The sequence below is a fragment of the Crassostrea angulata genome, chromosome 2 (genome assembly GCF_025612915.1).
Source record: "Crassostrea angulata isolate pt1a10 chromosome 2, ASM2561291v2, whole genome shotgun sequence".
Classification (NCBI taxonomy): Eukaryota; Metazoa; Mollusca; class Bivalvia; order Ostreida; family Ostreidae; genus Magallana; species Magallana angulata.
Genome location: NC_069112.1, coordinates 30,407,353 through 30,434,218, shown reverse-complemented (window position 1 = coordinate 30,434,218; position 26,866 = coordinate 30,407,353). Strand labels below are relative to the sequence as shown.

At 32.1% G+C, this 26,866-nt stretch overlaps 1 protein-coding gene across 1 annotated transcript; it reads right to left on the bottom strand.

The window, feature by feature from the left end:
• On the bottom strand, positions 1–26,866 carry LOC128172103 (uncharacterized). The gene is made up of 27 exons (XM_052837873.1): positions 26,722–26,866; positions 18,837–18,898; positions 17,893–17,961; positions 15,628–15,702; positions 15,125–15,232; positions 13,984–14,065; positions 13,610–13,736; positions 12,957–13,038; positions 12,390–12,572; positions 12,064–12,187; positions 11,324–11,440; positions 10,969–11,096; positions 9,505–9,629; positions 8,769–8,911; positions 8,227–8,343; positions 7,787–7,881; positions 7,432–7,561; positions 6,726–6,901; positions 6,257–6,338; positions 5,801–5,923; positions 4,993–5,109; positions 2,628–2,861; positions 2,084–2,185; positions 1,798–1,926; positions 1,049–1,171; positions 654–887; positions 1–365 (listed from the first exon to the last, which is right to left on the bottom strand). The coding sequence occupies exons 1-27, from the start codon at positions 26,804–26,806 to the stop codon at positions 118–120; spliced, it is 3,420 nt and encodes a 1,139-aa protein (XP_052693833.1). The 5' UTR covers positions 26,807–26,866; the 3' UTR covers positions 1–117.

Genomic DNA, 26,866 nt, shown 5'->3' with positions numbered 1-26,866 from the left:
AAGAGGAATGCATCATTTTTATTACAAACATTTTTTATTACTAGGATTACTAACGGCATTCAGAGGAACAACTTCGAAGTTCTATTCTAAAACTGAGATTCTGTTCCTTGCTCGTGATTAACAATGTGGAATAGCGCAGTACTCCCATCGGTTGTCTTTATTCGTCGTATAACACCAGGGGGCGTTGTCACCGTCCGAATTCCTACAGTAGTTTTCTTGATCAGACAGTTCATCAAAGCTGTGTTCGTGGGGAGTTTGAGAGTCCCAGCGCTGACACGGGTCCCCCGTCTTTGCCACGCTCATAGTTCCAAAGTATTTTTTACCCTTGGGGTCATTGTTCGGAAGGCATTCCAAAGGAGGCGTTTCTGTGGGAAGGGGGAACAAAACAAATTAACGAATTATTACCTATACATGTAAGAATTCTCATAGTATGAGATGATCTTTTTCGCTTGTTTACTCCTCTTTTTTTATTGCTTTATCATATCCAATAGAAATTTAGACGCAAATGTGTTTAGCGTTACATCAACAGTAAATGTGTAAATTTTATAGATACATATACATGCATATATGATTTTTATTCTGTATCATTGTAAATGTGACAGAGTACAAAATTTAATTTCATAGACGGTTACGAGAACAACACTAAGATTTACCACAATCTGAAATATTGCAGAGTTCCCAGCGCTTGTTCGGATCTGTAGTGTAGCACCAAGGAGCAGGTTCCTTATCCGGGTTCCTGCAATAGTTTTCTGGAGGACTGGTCAGGGAGTGTGAATGTGGGGTCTGAGAACTCCATGCCTGACACGTTCTCCCAGATTCTGTGACGCTAACCTTCCCTGTATAATCGTAACCAATTCCCGATCTTTTGCAGTCTTCTTCAACAGGACCTTTAAAGTAAATTAAACCTATCAAAACCGCCATTTTAATAACACAATAACAGGTTTAAAAATCATGTCACTGCTTCATAACAAAATTTTATGTCATGGCACTGCAATTGAAAAAGATTTTTACATTGATGACTCTTAAGGCTAAAAAAAGATATATTCACCAGTTGCTTGTATCTCGCAGTTCTCGCCCGAAAATCCATTCAAACAAGAGCAGGAGTATGAGGTCCCCTCCTCCATGCACTGACCTCTGTTTTTGCAAGGATTTGGGAAACATTGAGAATCAGCTACCAAAGAAATAAAAAAAAAAAAACATGTCAAGCTCTCCACCACAATGATAAGAACCACTCTTTATTCATTCTCCAGATGTTATTCTTGTTATCACTTCTGTATAGTAGTAGATCAAAACAACAATCGAAAACAAGTATTTCTTATAAAGGAATGATTGGCATAAAATATTTGTGGTCAGATCTGTTTATATAATATACGCAACATGCTGTGATTTCCGAAATGGCAAGGTATGAATGAGCTTTACTTTTAGTAAGCGAATTATACTTCCGACTAATATTCCTACGCATATGTGAAAAAACGTCATTTGAATCATTATGTATGTAACTGTATACATGTTTTATTTTCAGGGTAAACGAATAACATTACCATTTTAGTAATCTACGTCTAATTAAAGATTTAAATAAAGTTGTCATTGCAAAATAAATTAAAAAAAGTGCACTGCGCAATTCGTGCGTAAAATAGTTAAATTTGCCGGATGCCTCATATGGACCCAACTGTGATCGGCCGAAGCCGATCACAATAACAGGATGAATTCAGTTAACTGAATGGCACAGTTTAATCCTGTGAATGCTTGTTAGTACTGACGCATGACGTGATGATTGTCTCATTGATATGAACTGACCACAAGACAGGATGTCACAGTATTCTTTTACAGGTCCGGTCCCTCCTTGAACGTAACACCATGGTTTGGACGAGTAGTCCGGATTTCTGCAGTAGTTAGCATCCTCTTCCATCGATGCCGCCAGATATGCTATGAAATGTAGTAGAAAACAAGCAGACTAAGCAGTGTTTCAAAAATAAAGCAATTTAATTGTTTTTGTAATTAAGATTTTGATTTTGTGTGGTTTTTTTTATATTTCGTGGCAAATATTTATCACTTTGTCTTTAATCAATATTTTTACACATACAGCTTGCCCAAGAGAGACAGGTCTTTCCGCTCTGAGAGACACTCTTTTTTCCAATGTAGTCCAGTCCTCTTCCTGTCATTGTGCATTCTCTCTCAATCTTTTCTGTATAGGAAATTGCAATAAGTATTAAACATCACTTTAACAATATTAAACTTTATAACCTGTTTCTTAACTAAGACACATGGTCCCAACTAAGATAGCATAAAAAATTTAAAAGGCGGAAGAAATGTAACTGTATACTTGCAAATACATGTATGTATAACGAACTCGTCAGATCATGCCTTCGTATGTAGCCTTATTATGTATCAGCTCAAATAAGCCATGTGCATATATGTTCTACTATATATATTTTTTCCTGATTAATGGTCAAATTGTGACATAAACGGTAACACATCATTTTTGACTATGAACGGAAAATAAAAGAGGAAAAAAGAAAAACAAAGAGATATTTTAATGAGTTTCAAAACAACCGAAAGCGTACCAATCCGCTTTATTGAAGGGTGGTTATGAAGTAATGTAATGAACTATTATAAAACACTTTTACCACATTTAGGTACATCACAGACTTCCCAAGGAACATCTGGGTCCATGGTGTAACACCACGATCCAGCACTTCCGTCTGTGTTCCTACAGTAGTTTTCATCTTTTGACAAGTGATTATACTTGTGTTTGTGGGGAGTCTGTGAGTCCCACCTCTGACAAGGTTTACCAGTTTTGGTGTGGCTTACAGTCCCCGTATACTCCTCACCAGTTAGAGTATAGGTGCACTCTGTTGCAACTGAACATATAAAACAGTTGTTGATATATATAAATTGTATTTAAAATTATTATTTTTTTTTCGCGTTGCATTAGGAGCAAAATATGCATATCAATGTCATTCGGGGCAGGTGATTGCAGGTTATCGCAATACAGTACCAATCAGACACAACCTACAGTACCCGCAACGTTATTTTTTACAAGATAAACGATAGGATAGGATTCACGCACGATAAGATAGGATTAACGCACGATAGAACAGTATACACGCACGAAAGGATAGGATTAACGCACGATAGAACAGTATACACGCACGATATGATAGGATTGATACACGATAGGAAAGGATAAACGATGTTCATGATAAACGTATGATCGCTTTAAACGATATTTACGAACAAACTGATAATGGCAGAATTTTAGAGAGAACACGTACAAATAAAGATTTACGTTGAATTTCTTTTTAGTAACAATTGCCGAGTTGTTAATCATCGCTGCATTATTTATAGAATGTATAAAAATGACCAGTGAATTTTTTTTCAACTAAAATTATGAGTTTTAATGATCAATAAATTTTCTGTATTGTTAAAATTGTTTTCATTACCGAACACCATACAGCCGATCGCCGCGAATATTTAAGCCCGAGATTAAATCACTCGGAAAATAGCGGGTTTAATTATATAAATCCAACTCTTGTATAGAGTAAATTTAAAATCTGTCATAAGTACATTTCTTTCTGTATAAGAAAATGATTCATTAAAAACGAATTATTACAGACAAGTTAAATAAATATTTACGCAGATACACATTCCGCGTAAATATTTGTTAACATTGTTTTCATTATCACACACCCTAGCTGAGTGCCGAAAACATTTCTGCCTGAAATCAAATATCACACGGAAAATAACAGGTTCAAAATACAACTTGGATTTTAATTAAATATAAATTATATCATAAATAGTTTTGTTTCTGTAAAATATGATGCAACAAAATTGTATTGCATAAAAGTTAATGTTTACGCAGGTATATACTCAGGCGTACGATTTAATATATTCGATTTACAGGTAAATATGTTACCTTGTTCCGAAGAACTTCGTTTTTCATTTTCAATGTTAACAGAAATGATTTACATATAATATTGGTTAATTTTGATCTAAAACATTTAAAAATAAGTATCCTGACGGAATGTTGAATAGGATTTTACAATTCTTGTTCGATAAATATTCGTATACGGCGCACCGAACGAGTTGCAACTTAGTAATACATTTACTTGCTTATGAAAAGGCACGAAACGATTAACACGATAGGATAAACGGAAGAATTGTTGAAATAAACAATAAATCTGATTGGATTAACGCATGATAGGATATGATTAACGCACGATAGAACAGTATACACGCACGATAGGATAGCATTAACGCACGATAGAACAGTATACACGCACGATACGATAGGATTGATACACGATACGATAGGAACGGATTGTAAAAAATAACGTTGCGGGTACTGTACCAGAGTAAACACCAAATTAACCCCGGATATACTTTTGGGGTTTACTTTCGGCTAGTCTGGGTTTGCTTTTTGAAAAATTGTCCAATCGGGGTTAACTTGGAAATTGCTTTTGGGGTCAACTGTACGCAATGTACTGTGAAGCAGACCCGTCCTTTATTTTACCATCCTACTGCCTGTAATCCCTGCCCCTTGCATATTCCGAATAAACTGTCAGCGTCTGCTTTCAGGGGTATACATCTGACCGGGTTTACTCTCTTTTGTCCACTCTGGGTTTACTTTGGATTTACTCTGGGTTCATTATAGGACCACTCTAGTAAATCCTGAGTGAACCCAGAGTAAACACAGAAAGTAAACCCAGGGATTAGTTAGGCTTTACTTTCGGTCAGGTTGGGTCTGATCGGTACTTTACATGTTTGACTCATTACTCCGAATAATGAATCAAGTTTTACTCTCCTTGAAAATAAGAACTTCTTACAAAACGGTTAATAGAACTCAAGATAAAATTTGTTTGTTTTTTTTTTGAAAAAGTATAAGGTTAAAGGTACAAAATTGCAATGTTGCCAGACAGATACATATTCTACCAGTTTATGATATACAGATACAACAAAAATATCGTGTAATTTGGTATAAATAAAACTTACAGCAGTACGGTACACTGCACCAGTCCCACCGAGTACCATTGTCCATTGTGTAACACCAAGGGCTGGGTTCGTCGGATATACGGCAATAATTCGACTCTGATGCCAGGTAGGAGTATCCTGTAAGATAACTCAAAAAATTTGAAATGAACACTCATGCAGTATTTACAATAGCAACAGGTTTTTTTTAAATGTACCTACTGAAAAGCATAACTATTTTTATTCGTTCAACCTTTCTTATGATGTTGCAAAGATAACTACAGACACTTATATTAACACCATACTAAGAAATGTTTTACGATTCGTCTTTCTCCAACGTTAATGTAAGCAATTAAGAGCTTTTTCACGGGATTTGATCAAGTGATCAACCAGGATTATTTCCCAGAGAACTGTTTTGTCTTTAGAATGAATGATGTTTCAAAAGAGTGTGATGCAAGATAGTTTAATAAGAAGTGATTTGTAATGAGAAATGGTGATTAAATAAAATTGATTGCTCGATGACATAATTTCAAAATGTACGTCCAAAGTAGTTATTTTTTATTCAACAATAATACCTAGAGAACACTTATTCTGCTCAACCCTTTAAACCTGAAAACGATGGATCGGTATCATCATTAATCGAATTTTTCGACACTTCTGACCAACAAAGTATCGACATACCATCATTTGTATGTATACTTTTTAGGAGTGAGAAATTGAAGAAAAAAAACCAAAACTTGTAGCTCGTATAGACTGTGTAGCTGATAGAAAGGTATTAAGGAGGATATTGTAGGGGTAAATGTACAGTAAATTATCTTAAAGCAAACCGTACCTGACGAAATCTTATGAGGTGTATTAGAGGACCAGGCTTGGCATGTCACTCCCTTCCTAGTGTAGTCACGTGTCCCTGTATATTCTTCTCCAGCTACCACACAATCACTGAAGATGTCATCTCCTGAAAATAAACGATCATTTATTTTCTTAAAAATCTCTAATGGTAACTGTAAAAAGGATATCTTTTAGTGCAAACAAGAGTAGGACAAAATCCTAGAAAAAGTTTAGCGCAAGTTACTTTTTGGAACAAAATTCTTCAAAACGATTCTTCAAATTAACAATATGTAATGCACACAAATATAAAATGACGTTCCCGCTTTTTTACAAATCAAATTAAACATTGATTTGTTTTGTATTATCCCCCTGATCATCCTGAAAATTATTTTAAGATGTTTAAGGAGATAGCAAGTTTAACACATTTTAATTTGTATCTTAAAAGAAGACGTTCACTCACTACAGGAACCAACTTCCCACGTGATCTCATCTAATGCAACGTCACTGTCCCAGGATTCTCCGGTTATGGCCTCAAAGGACAGCTACAATGACATGAATACAAAATAAGATGTAATAATTAAATCATATTACATTTGTTTCTTTTGTTTAATAATCAGTTTCTTTGACATATATCTATACACCCTGAACTATTTAGAATAACTTTGTAAATCATGATTCTCCAGTTATGGCCTCAAAGGACAACTACAATTATATTGGTTGATTATCAGATGTTATTAAACCACAGAGTTTATTTTCCTCAATTTTTGGTTTCTTTCACCTATATTTAAACATCTTGGAATCATAATGAATAAATAACCGTGTAGACTTATTAGAGTTGCATTTATTGTATAAATAACCCTACAATCAGTTGTTATTCGTAAAATAGTACATATTATACAATACTATCCATCATCAACAAACATGTTTACCTTCATGCCTTCGGTCGCCGTGATATCCACTGTCTCAGTCAACCAATCGGAACCTTGGTTACCTTCCTTTGACCACAGCACTTCTCTGCCTGAGCCTGGTCCCTCGGCATATAACGATAGCTTATTGACGGTGCGTCCAAACATATTGTATGCAAATGAAAGGCAGCCAACTTTGGCTAATACCGGAAACGAAATGTCACAATACTAATAAATGACATATACACATATGCATGTATGGACTACAGAATTTACTCATTTTTAAACCAATAAAGATTGTTCAGTCCAGTCAGTTTTATTGTACAGTATAAAAAGATGTTATTTAAGGAATTGGGAATCAGTTTTTGAGTATTATGAGATAATAATTTTGGTCGGGACGTGATTAACTCCAATAAGACCAGAAGGGCTTTATAATAGATTTGATCACGCTACGACTGAAATTATCACCTCATAATATTCAAAAAATGATTCCTTGTCACTTTTGATTATGAATTTGTTTGCAGTTCTACGAATAAATAGGAATATTTATCTAAGTATGCAAACCCAACTTGCGAAACAACAATACGTCATTTGAATTTATTGGACTGTATGTAAAAAAAACCATCCAAAGTGTTATCACAGAAAATGACACAGGAAAATGTAAATATCATTGAATTTGTAGCGCATTAACTAGTTCCGTAACTTCAAATGTTATCATTTTTATACGTACCTGGAAGTGGCACAGTTGTCTGTAGAATGGCTTTGTCGCCAGGAACTCTGGGTAACGACATTTCAGCAAACAGGAAGCGCTCTCCCCGGAAAGCTTTTTCTGGTCCCGTCTCTTTTGAAATGGTGTGTTTCTATAAAGTGTAAGACAATTAAGGAGAAATTCGTATTGTATGCAAAGAAAATGAAGCGGTTTTTTGCTAATACCAGTAAAAAAAGGTAAAAAAAGGTAGAATTATGACAAACAATTACATATATACGTGTACAGATAAAATGTTTTTACTAAATTTTATACACATTTCTTAAAACATAACCTGAAGCAAAGGTTATTCTTTTTTCAAACTCCTACTTGTACTTACAAAGCCCTGTCCCCATTCAAAGTCATCTCCTTGCTGAACATTGTCGAAGAAACATTTCTCGAATCTTTCAAATGTGCATTTCAGTTTTGCATCCTCTAAAAAGATACCATGGTACATGTACATGTATTCATAAATGCATAAAATTTTACAAACATATTTAAAATTCGTTAGCTAAAAGACGAGTTTAAAAACAAAGGAGAATACATTTTTATCTTACAAGAAAGAAACCATGAAGTAAGAAATCGAAAAGAAGATAATCTTAGAAAATTGTAGCAAATAAGACATTCATCTTTCATTGCCATTGAGGTATAATTTTTAACTTTTTTAAAGTAAGTTGAAAAAAAAAATCAATCATTTGTACAGAATATATATCCAAATAATGCATTAGTATGAACTGCGTTAAACCGAGATTCTTTGATTTTTTTTTAAAATCGACTCACCAATCACTTGATCACACTTCTCTCCTGTGTAACCGGACTGACAGACACACTTATACTGACAAGCCTTAGCTTCAGTTGGAACACACACACCGTACACGCAAGGGTTGTCTCTGCAAACTAATGAAGGAAAGAAACGAGTGCAGAAGAAAGTTTTATCTGCATAATAAACAATGCTTGGATTTTATTGTCAGGCGAAAATGTGGGATATACTAGTATCTTGAAAACTTAAAAAAATTATTCATATTGCCTTAATCATTAGAATAAATGTGTCATCCAGTCACAGAGAGTAAAGGGAACAATTCGTGATATTTGGTTGAATAGCCCTACTTTTCAGTCATTTTGTCAGGCCTTCCAAATAACATTAATTTGACTTATTAACGGGCTTTTTATTATGTATACAATTCATAAAAAAACCTTCTATTTGACTTAGTACTAACAATTGGGTCGGTTTATAACAAAAAATAATAATTGAAGTGGTTGATTTGAAACTTTTAAAAATTGATTCAATTACACTTCATCAACTTAATACTATTGTAATTTACCTTCTCTTTCCTTTTCAAAGTGAAGTTTAAATCCTTTGTGCGAGACTCTGCGTCCAGCGAATTTCGTATCCATGGTAACAATCATCAATGTGGGGGAGTCCACTGATGTTAGGAATGTTTCACCAACAATGTCACCACAACGCCTAAAACAGATGATAATCACTAATAATGTCGCCACATAGCCTATAACAGAAAAAAATCACCAACAATGTCACCACAACGCCTATAACAGAAAAATTTCACCAACAATGTCACCACAACGCCTGTAACAAAAAAAAGTTCACCAACAATGTCACAACAACGCCTGTAACAAAAAAAAATTCACCAATAATGTCACCACAACGCCTATAACAGAAAAAAATATAATAAAAGTGGTTATTAACAGGTGTGAGAAATCTATACTAAGTAAGCGGGAATCTGAAAGCAGGCTTAAAAACCCCTGTGCATTCTCGAACGATTTAAAACTTTAATCCAGTGAAATATGCATTCGCATACCTTATATCTACGGGGAAAATTTTGCCCTTATTTCATGGCTACTTCTGTTTTATTTCATGTATCATTTCTACGTCTATAACTCTAACGGTATTCATTCAGACTAATCAGAAAGAAAAGTTAATTACAATCGTAACATGGCAGAAAATAATTATCTACACAGCTTCAAGTTTTATTTTTTGTAAAGATAACATGTATTCAAACAGAGTAGCTTACTATGTTTCACAAAAGCAAGACTATTTACCTCACTCCTGGTTGGCCAGGCAGGTTGTATTGAATCTCCAGCCAGTGGTAACAACGGAGTGTATCCGGGTTATAGGCCATGTGGAGGTCATCTATCGTCATTTTGATGATGTAACCAGCAGGCGCCTAAATTTGATTTAAATGAAAGGTAAAAAACAGATATTTTCACCTCTATCTTTGTCTCAGTATTTATATATTTTTTTAAAAGAGTATATTTTTGACATTAGCATTATATTTCGAATATTGGAGGGGGGGGAGGGGGGGGGGGCAACCGACAAAAACGTCGCCAGGAACATGCATCAGCAGGTGCCTAATATTGATTTAAATGTAAGGGATAAAAAAACTAATTATTCAACAGCTCTTTGCTATACAATAAAACTGAGATAAATTGATAAAAAGCAATTAAGGTTCTCCGATCCTCAGCCCTAAAGTATGTTTTTATCTTGAAAATGTAATCTATTCTTCAAACTTTATAAATGAAAAGAAATAAATTATGATTTACTAATGATATCAATACATATTACGAAGTAATTGCAGTTTTGACCATGATGGATTAAATGGAATAAATATACAAGTTAAGATCATATAAGAAGAGAAAACCCGGTTATACCGGTGAATCAGTGGCCCGAACCATTTTACCTTTGTGAAATAGCTCTGCATGTAACCACTAAGACAACCAGTTTGTTGCAAAAATCATCGTAATATTATCACAAGAAAACTATGTTTGTCTACATAAAAGGTAGATTTATGGCACGAATAAAAAAATCAGGATAATTAAGAGTTATCAATCATTGCTGAGTATCGGAAATCGGAAATCGTTAAATACTATAGATAATCCATTTATTATGAAGATTCGAAGAAAAAAAAACCAATCAAATACAAAAACGTAAAACGTCATTATTTGAACAATAAAATGCTTTTTTTGGTGATTCATTCGGGATATGAAGGTAGCAACATTGCAGGAAAAATGTAAATTTTTCCTGCAATGATCGCTACCTTCAATACCCGCATGAATCATCAAAGAAAGCATTTTATTGTTTATGTTAACATCTTTCTTTAACTAATTAATAAAGTGATTATGAAAAGTTAGTAAAAATCACTAAATTACTGTTAATGTACAAAAGTACGTAAGCTTAAAGAAACAGCCAAATCGTCTCGTGTGAGACTTTGAGTCTGGCATCGTCATTATTTCGTGGAGTCCGGGATTTTACTACGGTCGCTGTAGGTTCAGACCAATCGATAAACAGGGCATGTCAATTTCAGTCCTGTCACTTTCAGACGTTGAGATTTCGACCAATCGATAAATAAGGCGTGTAGACTTCAGTCTGGCTGTTTCTATAGAGCTATGAATTAACTATAAGTTTCCGTAAGAAATAGAGGAAATTATGCTTGGTAGATGTAAATATATAGGAATCATTGCATACATGTATATGCTATTTTTATTTTTTTTTACAAAAAAAATTACCGTTATTGCCCATCTACATATTTTGTCCTGGCCAACTGGACCCGGGTAATTTGGCGAAATGACAGTGACATCACTATCTCGTTCAAGGGAAGGATCGTTTTCCTTAAGATGTATAAATCCGCCACAATCTTGATTAGGAAAGTCAAATAGTAGTTCACAGTTCAATTGAAAATATTTTCTTACTGATCTTTTAAAGAATTTTAACCGAATTTCAAATTTTGTAATAATCTGAAGTTAACATGAAATAAAAATCAAACTACACAATTAGATTCAGTTAAAAAAAGACAAGAAAACAAAAACAAAAAAAATACCAAAAAAACAACAAAAAAATAAACTAAAAAAGAACATGACTGACCAGGATCTGTGATGATTGTATCACAATTGGTTCCAGTAAATCCCGCGGGACAGGTACACGTGCATTCCACATTGACATACCCTTCGTTTTGACAATCCGGGGGAGACGTACAGTGAGCTTTAATAACAATGTATTTCATTACCTTTCTGCATTACTGTTTTCATACATGTATGTATAACATTCTGAGTATCTATGATTACAGCTTTGATCAAAATGTAACGTCAGGCAATGTATTGCTTTTTGTATGGAAGTCATGGTGTACATTTTTAAAATATGTACAATCATAATTTAGATTTTAATAAAAAAAAAATTCAAAATATTTTTTGGAATAATCGAACACAATGACTGCCTTAAAATTGTTCTTTAGGTAAAAATTATTAAAGAGGAAATTTAAAAACTCCAAACTACACAATATTTAAAAAAAAAGATTGTCTATTTAGGAGGAATTATATTTATGCTTTTATTTTTTTTTGAAGTTATATATTAGCTATTTAAGTTAAAATCTTGTAGTCAAGTTCGTAATCTTCTTTTGACTCTGCGACTTCGCTTTTGAGCCAATTCTCGTATCTGTTGTGTTTCTTAAGTTAAGTTCTTGACTAAAATATTATACATAACTAAATACTTAAGAAAAACAGCAGATAGGAGAATTGGCTCAAAAGCAAAGTCGCAGAATCAAAAGAAGATTACAAACTTAATAAAATAATTAGAAAATATATTAAATAAGATAAAAGAAAGGTTACTTGTGCAATCATATTGATCTAATACATCTTTGATGTCATAAAAAGACAGCACTTCATTGCCGGGGAATTCCAAAAATAGCAAATTCTTATCTCTTAATTCAATGCCTCGTCCTTCTCCATATCCCTGTTAAAAAAACAAAATAACTTCTTTTTAAGCAACATATTCATTTTTACATAAATTAAAAAGATCAATATTGCAATTTAAACCATGTTAGTTGTTTTTTCCTGATTGATGTAAATAAAATGACAATTGTATAGAAACACGCGCATACAGGTGGCTTTGACAATGATAAACTTTACATTTAACAGGATATAGAAATACTTACATATTGCATTACACTCCCGATGTCATACGGGTTTCTGTTGTACGTTAATCGTCGATAATAGTTGTATTGGGAGTCGGGATCGATTCTGTCCCATCTAATTTGTACATACCGATCCCGATCACTACGACTTTGTTCATGCCGTTGTCCTAGCCGATGTAACATTTCATGAGCTGCTACACCAACCTATAATACGACAATGTCCTCTTACAGGTATTTCAACAATTTTATTGTTCTTTTGTATTTAATACTTGTAACCTTAATTTATACAATTCCTAAACATGGATGCAAAATTTACAAAATATTTCAAATTCGAAAGCATGTTTGAATATAGGGAACGGTATATGAAAGTGAACATCGTTTGGGAGAAAAAAAGTATATAAAAGAATACGTGGACATACAATTTACAAAAGTAAGACACATATAAGAAACAATCAAGTAACAGAGAAATCCATTTATGAATCCAACGAGTATAATGAATTTTTTATGTGATGCTGAGAACTGCTTGCAAGAAAACGATGTTATATTATAAGACATGTAGTTCACTGTTTGAAATTTCTAATTTTATACCGTTCCACACCCAGGCTCTTTCAAGTTGATTATATGTTCACCGTCCCCATAGAAACCAACACCGGCACTGCAGCTTGTCCCACTATAAAACAAATCATTATTTGTTCACATCTAATTTAAAATTTAAAAAAAACCTTTATCAATAATTAAGCAATATGAGCTGGAATTTTCACGTTGAATTTTTTTTTTACGAAAATGTTATTCTTTGCTAAAAGTACAAAAAATATCATTACTTTTAGAATTCTGTTTGCTTATCTTTATGGGAAAATCCATTAAGAAACCTTAATTGGAGCAAAATTGAATTGTTGTCATCCTGTACAAAAAATGATTTGCTATATATTCCTTAAAAGAGATATCTTTCTCTTGACAAAAATTAATGATTTTTTTGAATATCATTTATCATAAAAGTTTAAGTTATATGCAGACTTATTATTTTAACAGGTTTTTAAACCAAAATAAAATTTAACAAAATACAGTTCATATTGCTTTAACAAAAAATAATGAATGAAAGACTGAAGATTGGGAAATCTCCATTTGGTTTAAGATTGAATAATTTAGATCTATAGCTAAATGCTTCGTTGCTATTTTTTGTTTCAATTTAAACACGAGTTGGTTTAAATATAATAGTGGTGTTTTAGGAAATTATCCGGTACCTTCTGACGAGTGTGTATCCTTTGTGTCCCACTTCAGCTTCAACTTCCGACGATCTCGGCTTCCAGCGAATACAGGTCAAGTTATGAAAAAGCTCAGCCGCTTGGAGAAAATACTTTCTGTTGGCAACTAAACATGCATGGATACATGAAATAAGTATCTAGCATATTGTTATTTCTTTGAAGTTACAATTTCGTGGATATTTTGATGTTTTAAAACTCTTAACTCACTCAATTTTCTTTCAAATCGCATCAAAACTATTTCACATATTAGAACATTAACATTTAGAACACAATATTTTTTTGCCTTAACACATCATTATAACTTTTATTTCATGAAGCTCTACTTTGATCAGTAATGAATAATTTGTACTTACGTATACTTGAATCAAACACATACGGTACTATCCCATTTGGCCAGTTTGGCCAATTAGGTCCAAAGTTTCTTTTCCTGCGTTTCTGAAAAAAAAATAGTTTACAGTCATGTTTAGAGAACCAAGTAGAAGTGTCGTAACGCTACGAATGCCTCCGCAGGTGCCCAGAATTTCAAATGCCAAATTCTGTATAACATTTGTTTTTATTGCAGAATAAGTTATAAATCCCTGAAAAATATTTGTTTTCTCTTAAAATCAAGAGGAATAACTCTGTCAAATATCATAGGACCAGAACAACATTTAAACCAGATTTGTATTTTTGTAATAAATCAATCATATATGAAATATAAACTTTACATATGCATTATTTCAAAAGTTAAAGAGCGGAAAAAACGAGTTTCAATTTTTTATAAGTTCAAGAGGCACAACTCTGTCAAAATTCATAGGAATTGAACTAGATCTGTATCTTATCTGTATTGTTTTGTACATAACCTATATATGAAATATCAGATTAATATATGCGTGCCCTCAAACGTGAGAGAGCTAAAACTGAGATTTCTCTTTTTTTTTCAAAGTTCAAGAGGCTCAACTTTGTCTAAAATTATAAAATCGAAACAAAATTTGAACTCAACTACATGTTAATAAAATTTGAGTTTAATATGTATAACGGTTATTGGGAGAATAATCAGAAAGTGAATTTCCCCTTTTTTGAAATTCAGGGGGTATAACTCTGTCAAATTTATCGGACCGGAACCAAATTCGAATTACATCCATATCTTAAATTTATGTTGAATGTGTGCAACTGTTGTTGAGATAATGATCGGAAAGTGAATGATGACGGAATAACAAAAGGACGGAACATCAAACCCAAGCCATTTAATGAAAGAGGAATAGAAATATTCCCGGTTTAACACATTTTTTACATACATTTAAATCTACCTATCCTCAAAAAGTTCAATTCTATGAAAAAGTTTAACCGCACATTTATGTACATGTATTAATGAAAATGTTTTTAGGAAGTCCTTGAGAGAAAAAATAAAGCTATAAGACGCACTGAACCAAGAACTGGTCCATTCTGACTTTTGATTCGTCGAATTACACATGTCAATAAAAAAAGCCTTTTTTTAATTTCATAAATGTGAACCTGTTCTCCCTGTTTTCCCTCTTTCTCTTTTTCTTCCTCAGTTTCAATAGTTCTGTCTAAGTTCTTTGCTTTGATCTTTTTGGAGTCATCAGCGTGTAGTCCCTTTGGCTAAATATAAAAAGAAAAAAACAGAAGTATCGGCTAAGTATATAGGCAATACTCGTATGAATTACAAAAACTCTGAACGGTCATTTTAAGATATGTATTGTTCGATAAAATTTAAATTGAATAAAAATGTTAGAGATCGGTATACAACCATTGTTGCATTTGATGTTGTCTTTTCGTAAACTTAGACGCAGTTTTGTTAATGCTGGACATATCACAGTAGTAATTTAATGATAGGAAATAACCAATCTTCATTTAAAATAGTGAAAAGAAAATGCATAATCTTTATAATATATATATCACCATCGTAAATTTCAGTATAAATAAGGAAATATTAAGGCGTCTTTCTGTGAACTCCCATTATTTTTTGTTGTTGAAAATATCACAATAGAGCTTACGTGTTTAACAACACCGTCCACAACAACTCCCATGCTAAGAACAAGCCGCATATCTGGATCATCGGGATCGACATTCTAAAATTTAAAAAAAAAAAGGGAGGACTTTTGGTACGGTCACTCCATCTATTATGGAAATGAATAACATGGATTTGTTTATAAGTTCCTTATATGATATAATAAGTTGAATATATTGTAAGACAGGTAGTTACATAATTAATTTGGGATTAAGTTAAAAAAAAAGGCTCTGCAAAGCGGAGCATCCCCTCACGACATGACTTGTTGTAGGAGGAAATGCATTATTTAGGAAAATACATGTAAATTCCGATGCATCATACTCAGGCGGGAGATTCAAAGCCTGCATCATAACAATTTGAATTTTAAATGATTTTAATTAATCAGGTACGGAATTCGGGAACAGTAAAATCCAAATTCAAATTATATAAACATGTTATCAATAAATTGTCATACTTGGCGATTCTGTGTCTGCAATGAAGGCCCTGATATTGCAAGTTAGCCATGTCATGCTTGTTCTTTCTATTTAACCTTTGTAACCCTAAAGCCATGTATGATTAAATGTATTATGCGGAAGTGGTCCATCATACACAGGTGGGGGACCCAAAGACCCGGGACTCGGAGACTCAAAACCTGCATCCATACTCTTTGATAAACAGTTATGTCAGTTTTTTTTCTTTATTTAGAAATAAAATATAGCTCTTGAATTTGAACACTAAATGTTCACTCATGATCATCGTAGATGGGCTGAACTAATTGGAACTGTCAATCATAAGTAATATGTTATATAATCCCCTGTAAAATGATGTTAGACAGAATTTTACTTATAGGGTTTATAATTTTGATTTTGAGAATTTTCATTTGATTTTGGATTTTGATAGATTTTTTAATTTTTGGATTAAGAATGTGATATTGGGTCTTGATTCTGCTTATAGAGATCTATAATTATTGGGCATAGGTTTATTATTTGGATATCATTTAATATTTATTCGTTTTATGAGATATCGGCGCTTCTGATTGGTTGAAAAATTTCTTTAGTACCTGCATCAATAAAAATTTTTGCCGGATCTATTTTCTCAACTGTTCTGGTCTAACACTATTTATAGAACGGGAATTTCAAAAATAAACACTGTTAACAAAATGTAAAGTTGTGTCTGTTTTATTGTCAGCAAACAAAATGCAACCTTGTGAATATAAAAACTTGAAAGTTTTAACCTTCAAAATTTAACAAAACACATTATTTGATTCACGAAATAGAAAATTAAGCGTCCTCTAACGATTTCGTCTGCTTGAGATCAATCAACATTTACAGCGAGACTTGCTGTTCCTTTTCCAGGAATAGTATAACGAACATATAGGCCTATAAACTTTCACGGTAACACTGCTGTTCAAATTTGGTAACGATATTTTTTAAATTTACACATGTACATGATCGGTCATCAGAATACGCGTCGTAAAGAAAAGCTATGAGTAATGCATCAACTCCTTCGGCGCATTGCAAGCGGCAGATATACCATTTAAGTACATCACTGGCTATCTGGTTACCACAACATTTACAAAATTCGCTTATACATTTTTTGTCGACATATCAGCTATTTTCGTCCACGATCGCCTTTCTTTGGATGGTTATGACAAGTTGCATATTCCAGCGATCTCGCATGAAAACTAGTTTTATTACGAGTTTTTCTGCACAGTGAATGATATCGCAAGCTATTGCATGTATTTTCCTTTCGTTTTCAATTCAGCCGGTTCAGATTTTAACTCACTATTAGTATTTAATCCATTAAATTCAGCTCAATAGCTCTGCATCAGCTTAAGGCGCCTCCATTTTGAATAGTGTTGCTGTTGTTGTTTTGTATTCATACGCGCCGCTTCATTTACGTTATTTACATTTTTGATCAATGACACTTCACAATTTTTTATTTGAAAATGTTGACCGGAATACTTTTTCATCAATGCGTTACGCGCATTGATGAAGTTTTCTGGTCAATTTTTCTTCGATACGTCGATCAATAGAAAAATTATTATCTTCATTTCTTAAATCAACAAAGGGATTTTAATTAAGACATAATTTCATTTTAGATCTTTGATTTTGGCTCTTTTTAATTGATGTAATTTTGACTATTCGATCACGCTTTAATAAACTGCTTGTGAAAAAAAACTACTGGATTTTGTAATTACTAAGTTTGAGGTGACCCTCAAGTGGATCCTAAGACGGAATGGTTACATGTAACTTACTTTTTAAAAACATACCTTTTCATCTAATACATTTGTGCTCTCGTCACTATTGTCTTCTTTTTTGTCACCTTTCTTATCCTCTCTCTGAAATACATAGTAACGATAAAGAATATAAATACACTCAAATAACATAAAATGTATACTGTATACATGTACAAGGTTGTTTTGCCATGTGTCAGTTTCGCTCTTTGTCATTTGCGTATGGTTTCGCCGCGTTTTGAATGGGCCTAGATAGCTTTGTTAAAACAGAAATATAGAAATATAGTATGCACAGATATTTGGCAAATCTTAAATTCGTCATTTGACAACAAAGGCAAAAAACGGGACGCATATTTTTCTTGATACAGTATTGTATTGAGGAATTTTTTCGCCCTTTGTAATGTCCGCCTTTCTACAATTGAATACGGATCTATCTTTTTTATCTTTGTCTTTGATTCGTCCAGACACAGCTAGAACTAGATACGTCTTTTAGAATTATACAAAGAATGTTTTATTTCACTAAATTTTGCCGGCTGACATAGAGGATGAATAGATGAAAATGAAATTGAAACGTTTGAAAATTAATATATCCTGTGCGCTAAACATTACGTACAATATAAGATAAGTGTGAGTTACTCCATAATGTGATATACTTCCTTCTGAAATAAACGAGAGATTTTAAATCTTTTTCTCAAGAAAAAAAAAAGAAATTAAAAAGCTGTGAACCTATAACTAGGGTGAATGTATTTTGTAATTGCTATAGATTCAAGTTGGTTATATTTTTTTAGTTATCATTAACAATAGTTATTCTTTTTTGATGTAAAAAATATGAAAACGTTAGTATCTAACATTCCATGCGTTTTAAATTTCGAAACATTAAAAACTTTCAAATATCCGTTTTGAAGTGACGTAACCTCATTCACTTAGATATCCAACCCTAATCCTATCCAGCGTTTTCTCATTGAAAAATATATTTTTACCTCAAAAAATTCAGATCTTTCCAACTCCCGCTCTATTTCTCGAAGAAGTTCTCGCCTTTCAGCTGAAAAATAATTACATGTTTCATAACGTTTTTCGCTATACCGCAGCTAAATTCAATTATTTCTTATTTTATTCTTGATCTTTTTTTTCTGAAATATAAATTGCCGCCTGGTTAAGAAGATTGATATATTATATATTTGTAGACATAAAGAAGTTTTACCACATTAATTGTATGTGTGTTAAAAAACTGATTCTGTTGATGGTTTATAAAACTATAAAAAAATCTTTTACTGTATTGCTGACGGGAAGACATTGAAATTGTTTTGTCTGATTCCTAACCCATTTATATTTTTATTATGTTGTTGATGCGATAGTTGTATTAAATTCATTCTACGGACCCTTTTGATCCATGGGGAACGGTTTTTCTTAAGACGCAATTGCAGTATAATTACAGGTCTCAAACAACGCCACTGCAAGCATTTTATCACTTGTTTTTATAACGAAGGGTAACAAAAATAAATCAAGCTGACTTTCATCTGCACATTTACTGAAACTACATTTTGTTCGAGTCAACGGTCTCAATAAATTATGAAGTATTTTAAAGTATCAAAAACATCAAAGAATTGAGATTCTATTTAATAATTTACTTATAGCTTAGACGAAGTCATTTGAGTTGATCAAGCGATTTAAAAAGCACTAAAACAAGAAACTTAGAAATTGAAAAAAAATACAACCTTTAAATATACCAGTGAAATGTCAAATCTTCAAAATAGAAATACGAATACACTCAATTGCTCTTTCGTAACTTTCAAAAAAAGGCAAACATTGAAACATTTTTTTTCTCATTTCTCATATATATTGTTCTTCAATAGAACAAGAATATTATCATATATTTTGATGTACATAAACTGAAAATTGTTCATTGCTTTTTGAAACAGCAAGACTGAAATCTACACAATTGGTCGAAACCTACAGCGACTTAAGAAAAATCATTGACTGCAGGAAAAAACATGATGATGTCAGACTCATATTCTCATAGGAGACGATTTGGATGTTTCTTTGAGCTAACGTACTTATGTACATTTACATTAACTTAGTGAATCTTACTAACTTTTTAATATCAGTTTATATTTTTTGTTTAAAGGCAGATGTATATATAACAATTAAATGCTTACATTTCTGATTCGTGCGAGTAACATGTATAAAGGTAGTGATCATTGTAGAAAAAATTAGCGGGTTATGTATTTTTTGGCAATTTTGTAACCTTCATATCCGGCATGCATCATCAAAGAAAACACGTTATTGTTTAAATTAGTACACACTAATACATACTATTAACTGCAATATATAAAAAAGTAAAAATTCTTAGAAGACGAAGAAGTTATTTTCACGGATAAAATTTGAGATAACTGATTAAAATTATGCATTCAAACAATGGTTTCTACGCTTTATATTTGTTATGATTTGAAACACAGTAATACCCGGGTTCGCCTTGCCAGGTACTTAATTTACTAAACAGGCATCATCCCATACCCGGTCACTACATGGCTATGTAACTAATATTATACACGAAAATGATACAATACTTAATATGTATAACCACATTTCTTTGTTTATTGTTATATATTATAATATACCCTTTTTGTTTAAAAATTGCTTTTTGAACGTATTCTTTAAAATTGAAATAAAAAACTAACTGCATGGTTGGACATTTAAAGGAGCTGGCAGGGATAAAAACTGGATGTGTATATAAACATGTACGTGGTTTTTAATTATTTTATTGCGGCTGTCTTGAAAAAATACAATTTTTTTTATTTTAAATCAAATCATTGACTAAGTACATGTATTTAGTGCGTCTTCAAGGCAAATTAAGAATTTCAGCCAGAAGACTGTTTTTTAAATTATTTGGACCCCCCCCCCTTCAACTTCCCCGTTTTATGCATACATATTATTTATTGATATAGACATAGAACACAATTTGTTCATTTTTAAAAAATAAATAAAAAATGTATAAGGTTTTCAACCAATTCGTCGTGTGTGTTAAAAACGCTTGTGCATGCCTATTTATATGCATTTGTTAAACGAAATCGTTAACTCGCCCTACAATTTCCGCCATGACGTTAATTAGCCAAACCGCGTATTTGGACACCCAGTTTTGGAAAGTTCCTGCCATCGACACTATCATATAATTATAAAAATCGCATCAAATTAGCTTATTTCATTTATCAGGCTTTTTAATTAAGCATAGATTGCCGATCCTAGGTATCTACCTGTCATGTTTGAAGAACTCGTCCTGTCAACCACGTCCTTGGTTACAAATTTCTGGAAGTTCTAACCTCTCTCTCAAGCGTCTATACATCAAATCTAAAATTTCGCATTCAAGAAACGAATTGACCCATTTTATTCAATCAACATTTGTCAAATCGTAATTTCTCTATATATCCTAAATAAGTTCCCAGAAAATATATATTCACTTTCTACGTAATCATTCAATATTTCAAGAATATACCGTATATCCGGTAATTTTCACGATGATGAATTCTTCGCGACCTCTTTTTAACGCAAATACAGGTGAATCTAGATAACTCGAACTTCAGGGGACCATGATTAAACTGAGAGAGATCAAGAAATCGAGAGATTGAAAATTTTCCGGTCATTTTGTTTTTAAAATTAGAGTAGTACGAAGTTTATATTTACATGTATAATATGGAAGGATAGTGAATACGCAGAGATTATATCCTGTATCTTTTTTTTTTTAAAAACTTTTTAAATCGCAAAAAATTACTTGAGCAAATAAAAAATGTTTTTAAAAAGATTTTACCCATTTTCGCAAATTTTGTGACATGCGAAAAAACCCGTATATACGGTGTTTTGCTGCAAACTCCCACTGACTTGAATCCGCCAAAGTGTGTCCACAACCTTACTCTAATTTTTGCTATTCCAGGCTGGTTAATCGAAAATGAAAGTATTTTTTTTTTACTTATTTCTCAGTAATTATTTATCAGGTCAAAATCAATTATATCTTACGGACATCAAATTAAACGTTTTGAAAAACCAAATGTATAAGCAGAAAACTGTTACTAATGTGCAGACGTTTCGTAATTTATTGGCAAAATTTCTTAATTTATAAGCATATATATTTATTTTAGCCATTTTATTTATTGCCTTACGTGGAGCTAAGCTCCTGCTCTTTAATTCGACAACTGTTTCTTTGTGACATTTACAAAAGAGATGTGATATAACTAAGTTTTAAATATGGTAAGTACATGGATTTCTGTAAAAAGAATGACAGACATAATGTTTTGAGAGAGAGAGAGAGAGAGAGAGAGAGAGAGAGAGAGAGAGAGAGAGAGAGAGAGAGAAAATTATGTTATATACATGTGAAAATAAAATAAAATTCAATACCTATAAAACACAAAAAGTTAAATGTTTAAATGTAATCATATTTTTTCAATGTTTAAATGATATTCGACTCTTTTATGGCCATCGTAAAAAGGTGACTGATCCCAAATATGCACCATTCAATGAAATCAAATCTGTTTTAAAGAAAACGATTTAGTCTTAAAGTATTGTTTGAAATGGATGTCTTTTTGATCGAGTTAGTATAAACATTTAAACTACATCTTATGATATAAAATTTGTGACACATTTCAGTATACAAACGTGAAACATATTAACATGTTTGTCCTTTAAATAAATAACATAAATAGAACGTTCTTTGTAACAATTGAAGTTATAACATGTCCGTCCTTGCATACCTTTAAAATGATTGACAAATATTGGAGGGAGAGAGAGAGAGAGAGAGAGAGATTGTTTCGCTCGTAAAAATGCAATAAAAACTATATTTTTAAAAACATAAAGTTAAAGATGTTTTGATGTAGTCATAAATTTACTTTATGGTATATAAATTGTTCACAACTCCTCTAAAGAAAGAAGGTAATTGCTTTCAAATTCACTATAATGTACCTTACCTCTCTATTGTATCAATTTTGGGTTAAATAAATGAAAAATGGCAATAACAAACTGTAAACCATCTTATAAATCCATAAAAGGAAATACAAATTCAAAGCAATGCAACACGGACCTCTAAAAAGATAGATATAGGATCAGGTGTTTAGGAGGAGTAAGCATCCTCTGTTGACCGGTCACACCCGCCGTGCGCCCTATGTCATATCGGTAAAAATGTCATTATCGGGACAAATGTCGTATTTTGTTAAAAATGTCATGATCGGGAAAAACGGAGAGAATCCGTGGACAATATCGGTATTCAATCAATAGTCCAAAACATAGCATTCAAGGATCTCTGGAAAACCACAGAGGCAGAATCTGATGCCTACATGTAAAAGGAGTGAGCATCCTCTGCTGACTGATAACACCCGCTGTGTGTCTATTATCGTATTTTTTTTTTCGATAGGTTAACGATAAACATGTACACACCGTCTCACGGTTATAATGTATCAATATGCATTTGTTGATTCTTTTAAAAAGAATGATCTTTAACATAAAACAGTAGGACATTTTAGCTCATATGTTTCAATAATATGGTCCTGTTTTGAAAATTAAGAGTTATATTTTTTATCATAAAATAAACTGTTGACTGATTGAATTATGTTGTAATTAATACAGTTTTATATGCAAATATTTAAGATATAAACGAATATGTCTTTAAACACCAACAGAAAGGGATCTTAAACTTTTTACTGAAAAAATCAAATCAAAATTAGCTTACAAGGGGAACACACTATATCTTTTTTAAAACTTTCCTCATTTATATTTTTGTCTATAAATCTGTTTTAAAAGATTATATACTTTTTATGTCTCTCTTGTAATTTTTCCAACGAAGTTATAAACTATGGTTACAGAATAAAGAAAAAACCAAATACTATATGTTTCAAAATAAAAGAAATGGATAAAAAATTCCGACATGACACTGACATTTTTTATCAGAACAACGTATTACAATATCAAAAGTTTCAGGAGGAAAACCCCTAAGAAAACGAAATCTAATGGACATTCACGTTTGTAAATCAGAATACTTTCCTTCTTTACAGCAAAATAGACACAGAAGTAGGATAAATCATTGCTTGCACTCACTGCTCGAATAAGCTTTTTCTAAAGACTGGTGAACTACACCCAAAGGAAGCAGAGCAGCCGCGGGGAGGAAAATTGCTCTCCACATCATAGCAAATTAAAGTGATTGCCGCGATTGAATTAAACTTATACTGTAACAAATTTAGAGAACCGGAGAATTTAAAAGGACAGATGTATCAGGTTTCGGCAAATTTCCTTTTAATTTCAAGCCTTGCGCCAGTGGATGTTTAAATAACCCAAATTATGTTTCTCTGTTTACATTTTGCTTCAGTCAGTCAATGATGTGAAAGATTGTCGGGAAAACTTTACACCTGTGTTTAACCGAATAGGTCTGAATGAACGTTTAATACAGCTGTCACACAGTGTCGGTAATTCTTTAACAGGGATTAATAATGTTTCACCGTATAGGCAGTACATTAAATTGGCCATTCCGATTGATAAAAAATATTCATCAACGCATTACAAATGACAATAATCTTGTTTTCATTTTTGCAGTAAAGTTGCTGATTGTTCTCGAATACTCTGAACTTAAGAAAAATATTGCAAATCGTTTTCTTCTTGTTAACCTTCACTTGTTACTTGTTTCTTTATGCCTTTTATAGAAATAAAAACTTTCATACAAAGTATCCTAATCAAATTTTTCCCTGCCAGTCTGCTGTTGATCTCTTTTCTTTTTTGGGGCTTCCTAAATTTGTAATATGGAGGATAGTCAACCGCATTAATTATGACCCTATTTCTTTATTGGTGAAGGTTTTTTCTTATGGTCAGGATCTAGTAAATGAGAGGTGCCTATAGATTTATGAAATTCAAGATATAAATTCTTTTAATAATGCTTCATAATAATATCTTTGTTTCCTAGGGTGTACTGGGGGTTAAATTTTTGGTAAACGCAATGAAAAATCATCTTTTAAACAACCATTTTCTATGAAATATGAAGGATAAAGGTAAAAAATCTCGGAGTTTTGTCCGTTGTTGAATAATGAAATAAATCTACAATGCCTACACTCTCTCCAAAAACGGCATTAAAAAACAAGCACTTGACCCCCTCTTTAAAATGATGTCAAATTGAATATAGGTACCGGTATTACTTTTCCCGTGATTTAATATAGAATGTCAAAATGTTGTTTTATTTTCTACACAATTCCTTTGAAGCTGTAAAATGCAGAAAAGATTCATCAAATCAATTATGACGTCATGATGGTTCTAGCACCAAAAAGACAGTCTGGAATCATTTACTAGATCTTGATCTTAAGGGTCAAAAGCATTATGATAACATGTGCATGACAATAACAACGCCCTAGCAAGCATTTCAATACGTTTTCATAACGAAAGGCAAAAGAAAATATAAACATGCTTATCTTCATCTAACATTTTTGTTGAAGCTAAATTTTTGGAGGTAAACTGTCTCAATAAATAATGAAGTATTTAAAAGTTTTAAAATCATGAAAGTAGAGAGAAATTTACTTCAAGCCTACAAAATTGATTTCAATTGTTCAAGCAATTTAAAAAGCAATAACACAGGTGAGTCGTAAACAAATTTAAAAAAAACCAAGCTGACGCCAAAAAATAATGTTGAGTTGTTCAAAATTTTAATTGAAATACATTTGCACTTAATTATGTTTGAATAACAGTCATGAAGGGCAAAATATTGCATTGCTGTGGAACTATATGTACACTACCGCTCAAAATATCAACCAATTGTTTTATTGTGACATTAACTTAAAAATGTGATTTAATTAATGTATGTAGAGGTTACTGATGCATTTAAATCCTTCAATTTCGTTAACAGGAGCTGTATTAAGAAGGAGCAAGATAGAAAAACAAATATATATATATATATATATATAGAGAGAGAGAGAGATCATGTTTTTTGGGGATTTTTTTTTTCTAAAATCGTTAAGTTTGTTGAAATGTAGTCATAATTTTACCTTGAAATATTTGAAATGTACAAGAATTCTTTTAACCATTGTAATAAAAGGTTATCGCTCTTAAATATCCATATCTCAGGGCTACCGTTAATGTATCAGTTTGGATTTTAATGAACGTTTTGTAAATAAAAAGTAATGCATAAATTGGATTTATTTTTTTTTTATCAGTAAGCGGTAGACAATTTAAAAGCATTCGTCTCATGTTTATAAGGTATCAATGTTTGTGTTTAATATTTAAACAATTGACCTCCAACACAAAACAGTAGTAAATATTACAACATTTCACTCTTGTGTTTCAATAGCGTGTCTGTTATCTGATAAAAAAAAAAGAAGCAAGGATATATTTGGGTTGTTACATGGGCAGATTTTTAATGCAATGGAATTTGTTGTAATTAATACAGTTGAGTGTGTAAATGTCACAGATACATGTATAAACGTTTATGTCTTTAAACATTTATAGAAAGTGTTTTGAGGCAATCTTTGTTAAATAATGCATGAACAGAATCTGGCCGTTGGAAAAAACCCTATAGATTCCTTTCCAATTAAAAAATAAAATAAAACTACCATTTCTTCATTTCCTTATAAAGCTGTTAGCAAACAAAATAGCCTTTTCATGTTTCTTTTGTTTTGGTTTTTGTTTTGTTTTTAGCTAACATAATATGTTGCCAATTTTTATAACGAAAGATAAAAGATGTCTCCAATTAAAATTAGTAAAAATATATTTGAACGATAATATTAAAAATTTTAGAATACAAAACTTTTGAAACTAAATCTAGTATATTAAACTGACTTTAAATGATTAAGAATTTTTTTTCTCAAGCAAAATAATATATGAGTAAACTACGTATAAATGCTTCATACTCACCGCTTGAATAAGCTTTTCCTGCAGATGGCTGAACCAGCGAAAACATAAAAAGGGTACACGCCGTGAAGAAAATAGCTTTCTCCATCTTGACGAGTTAAATTGATGAAATTGATTCTATTGCGTGTAATATATACTGTAGCAAATT

Excerpts from the sequence above, each read along its gene's own strand:
- LOC128172103 (XM_052837873.1), bottom strand. The coding sequence starts at position 26,806 with ATGGAGAAAGCTATTTTCTTCACGGCGTGTACCCTTTTTATGTTTTCG. Across the intron at positions 15,703-17,892 it reads CAAATGTATTAGATGAAAAG|AATGTCGATCCCGATGATCC; the intron begins GTATGTTTTTAA and ends TTTAAATTTTAG. Across the intron at positions 9,630-10,968 it reads TATGTAGATGGGCAATAACG|GCGCCTGCTGGTTACATCAT; the intron begins GTAATTTTTTTT and ends AATCAAATTTAG.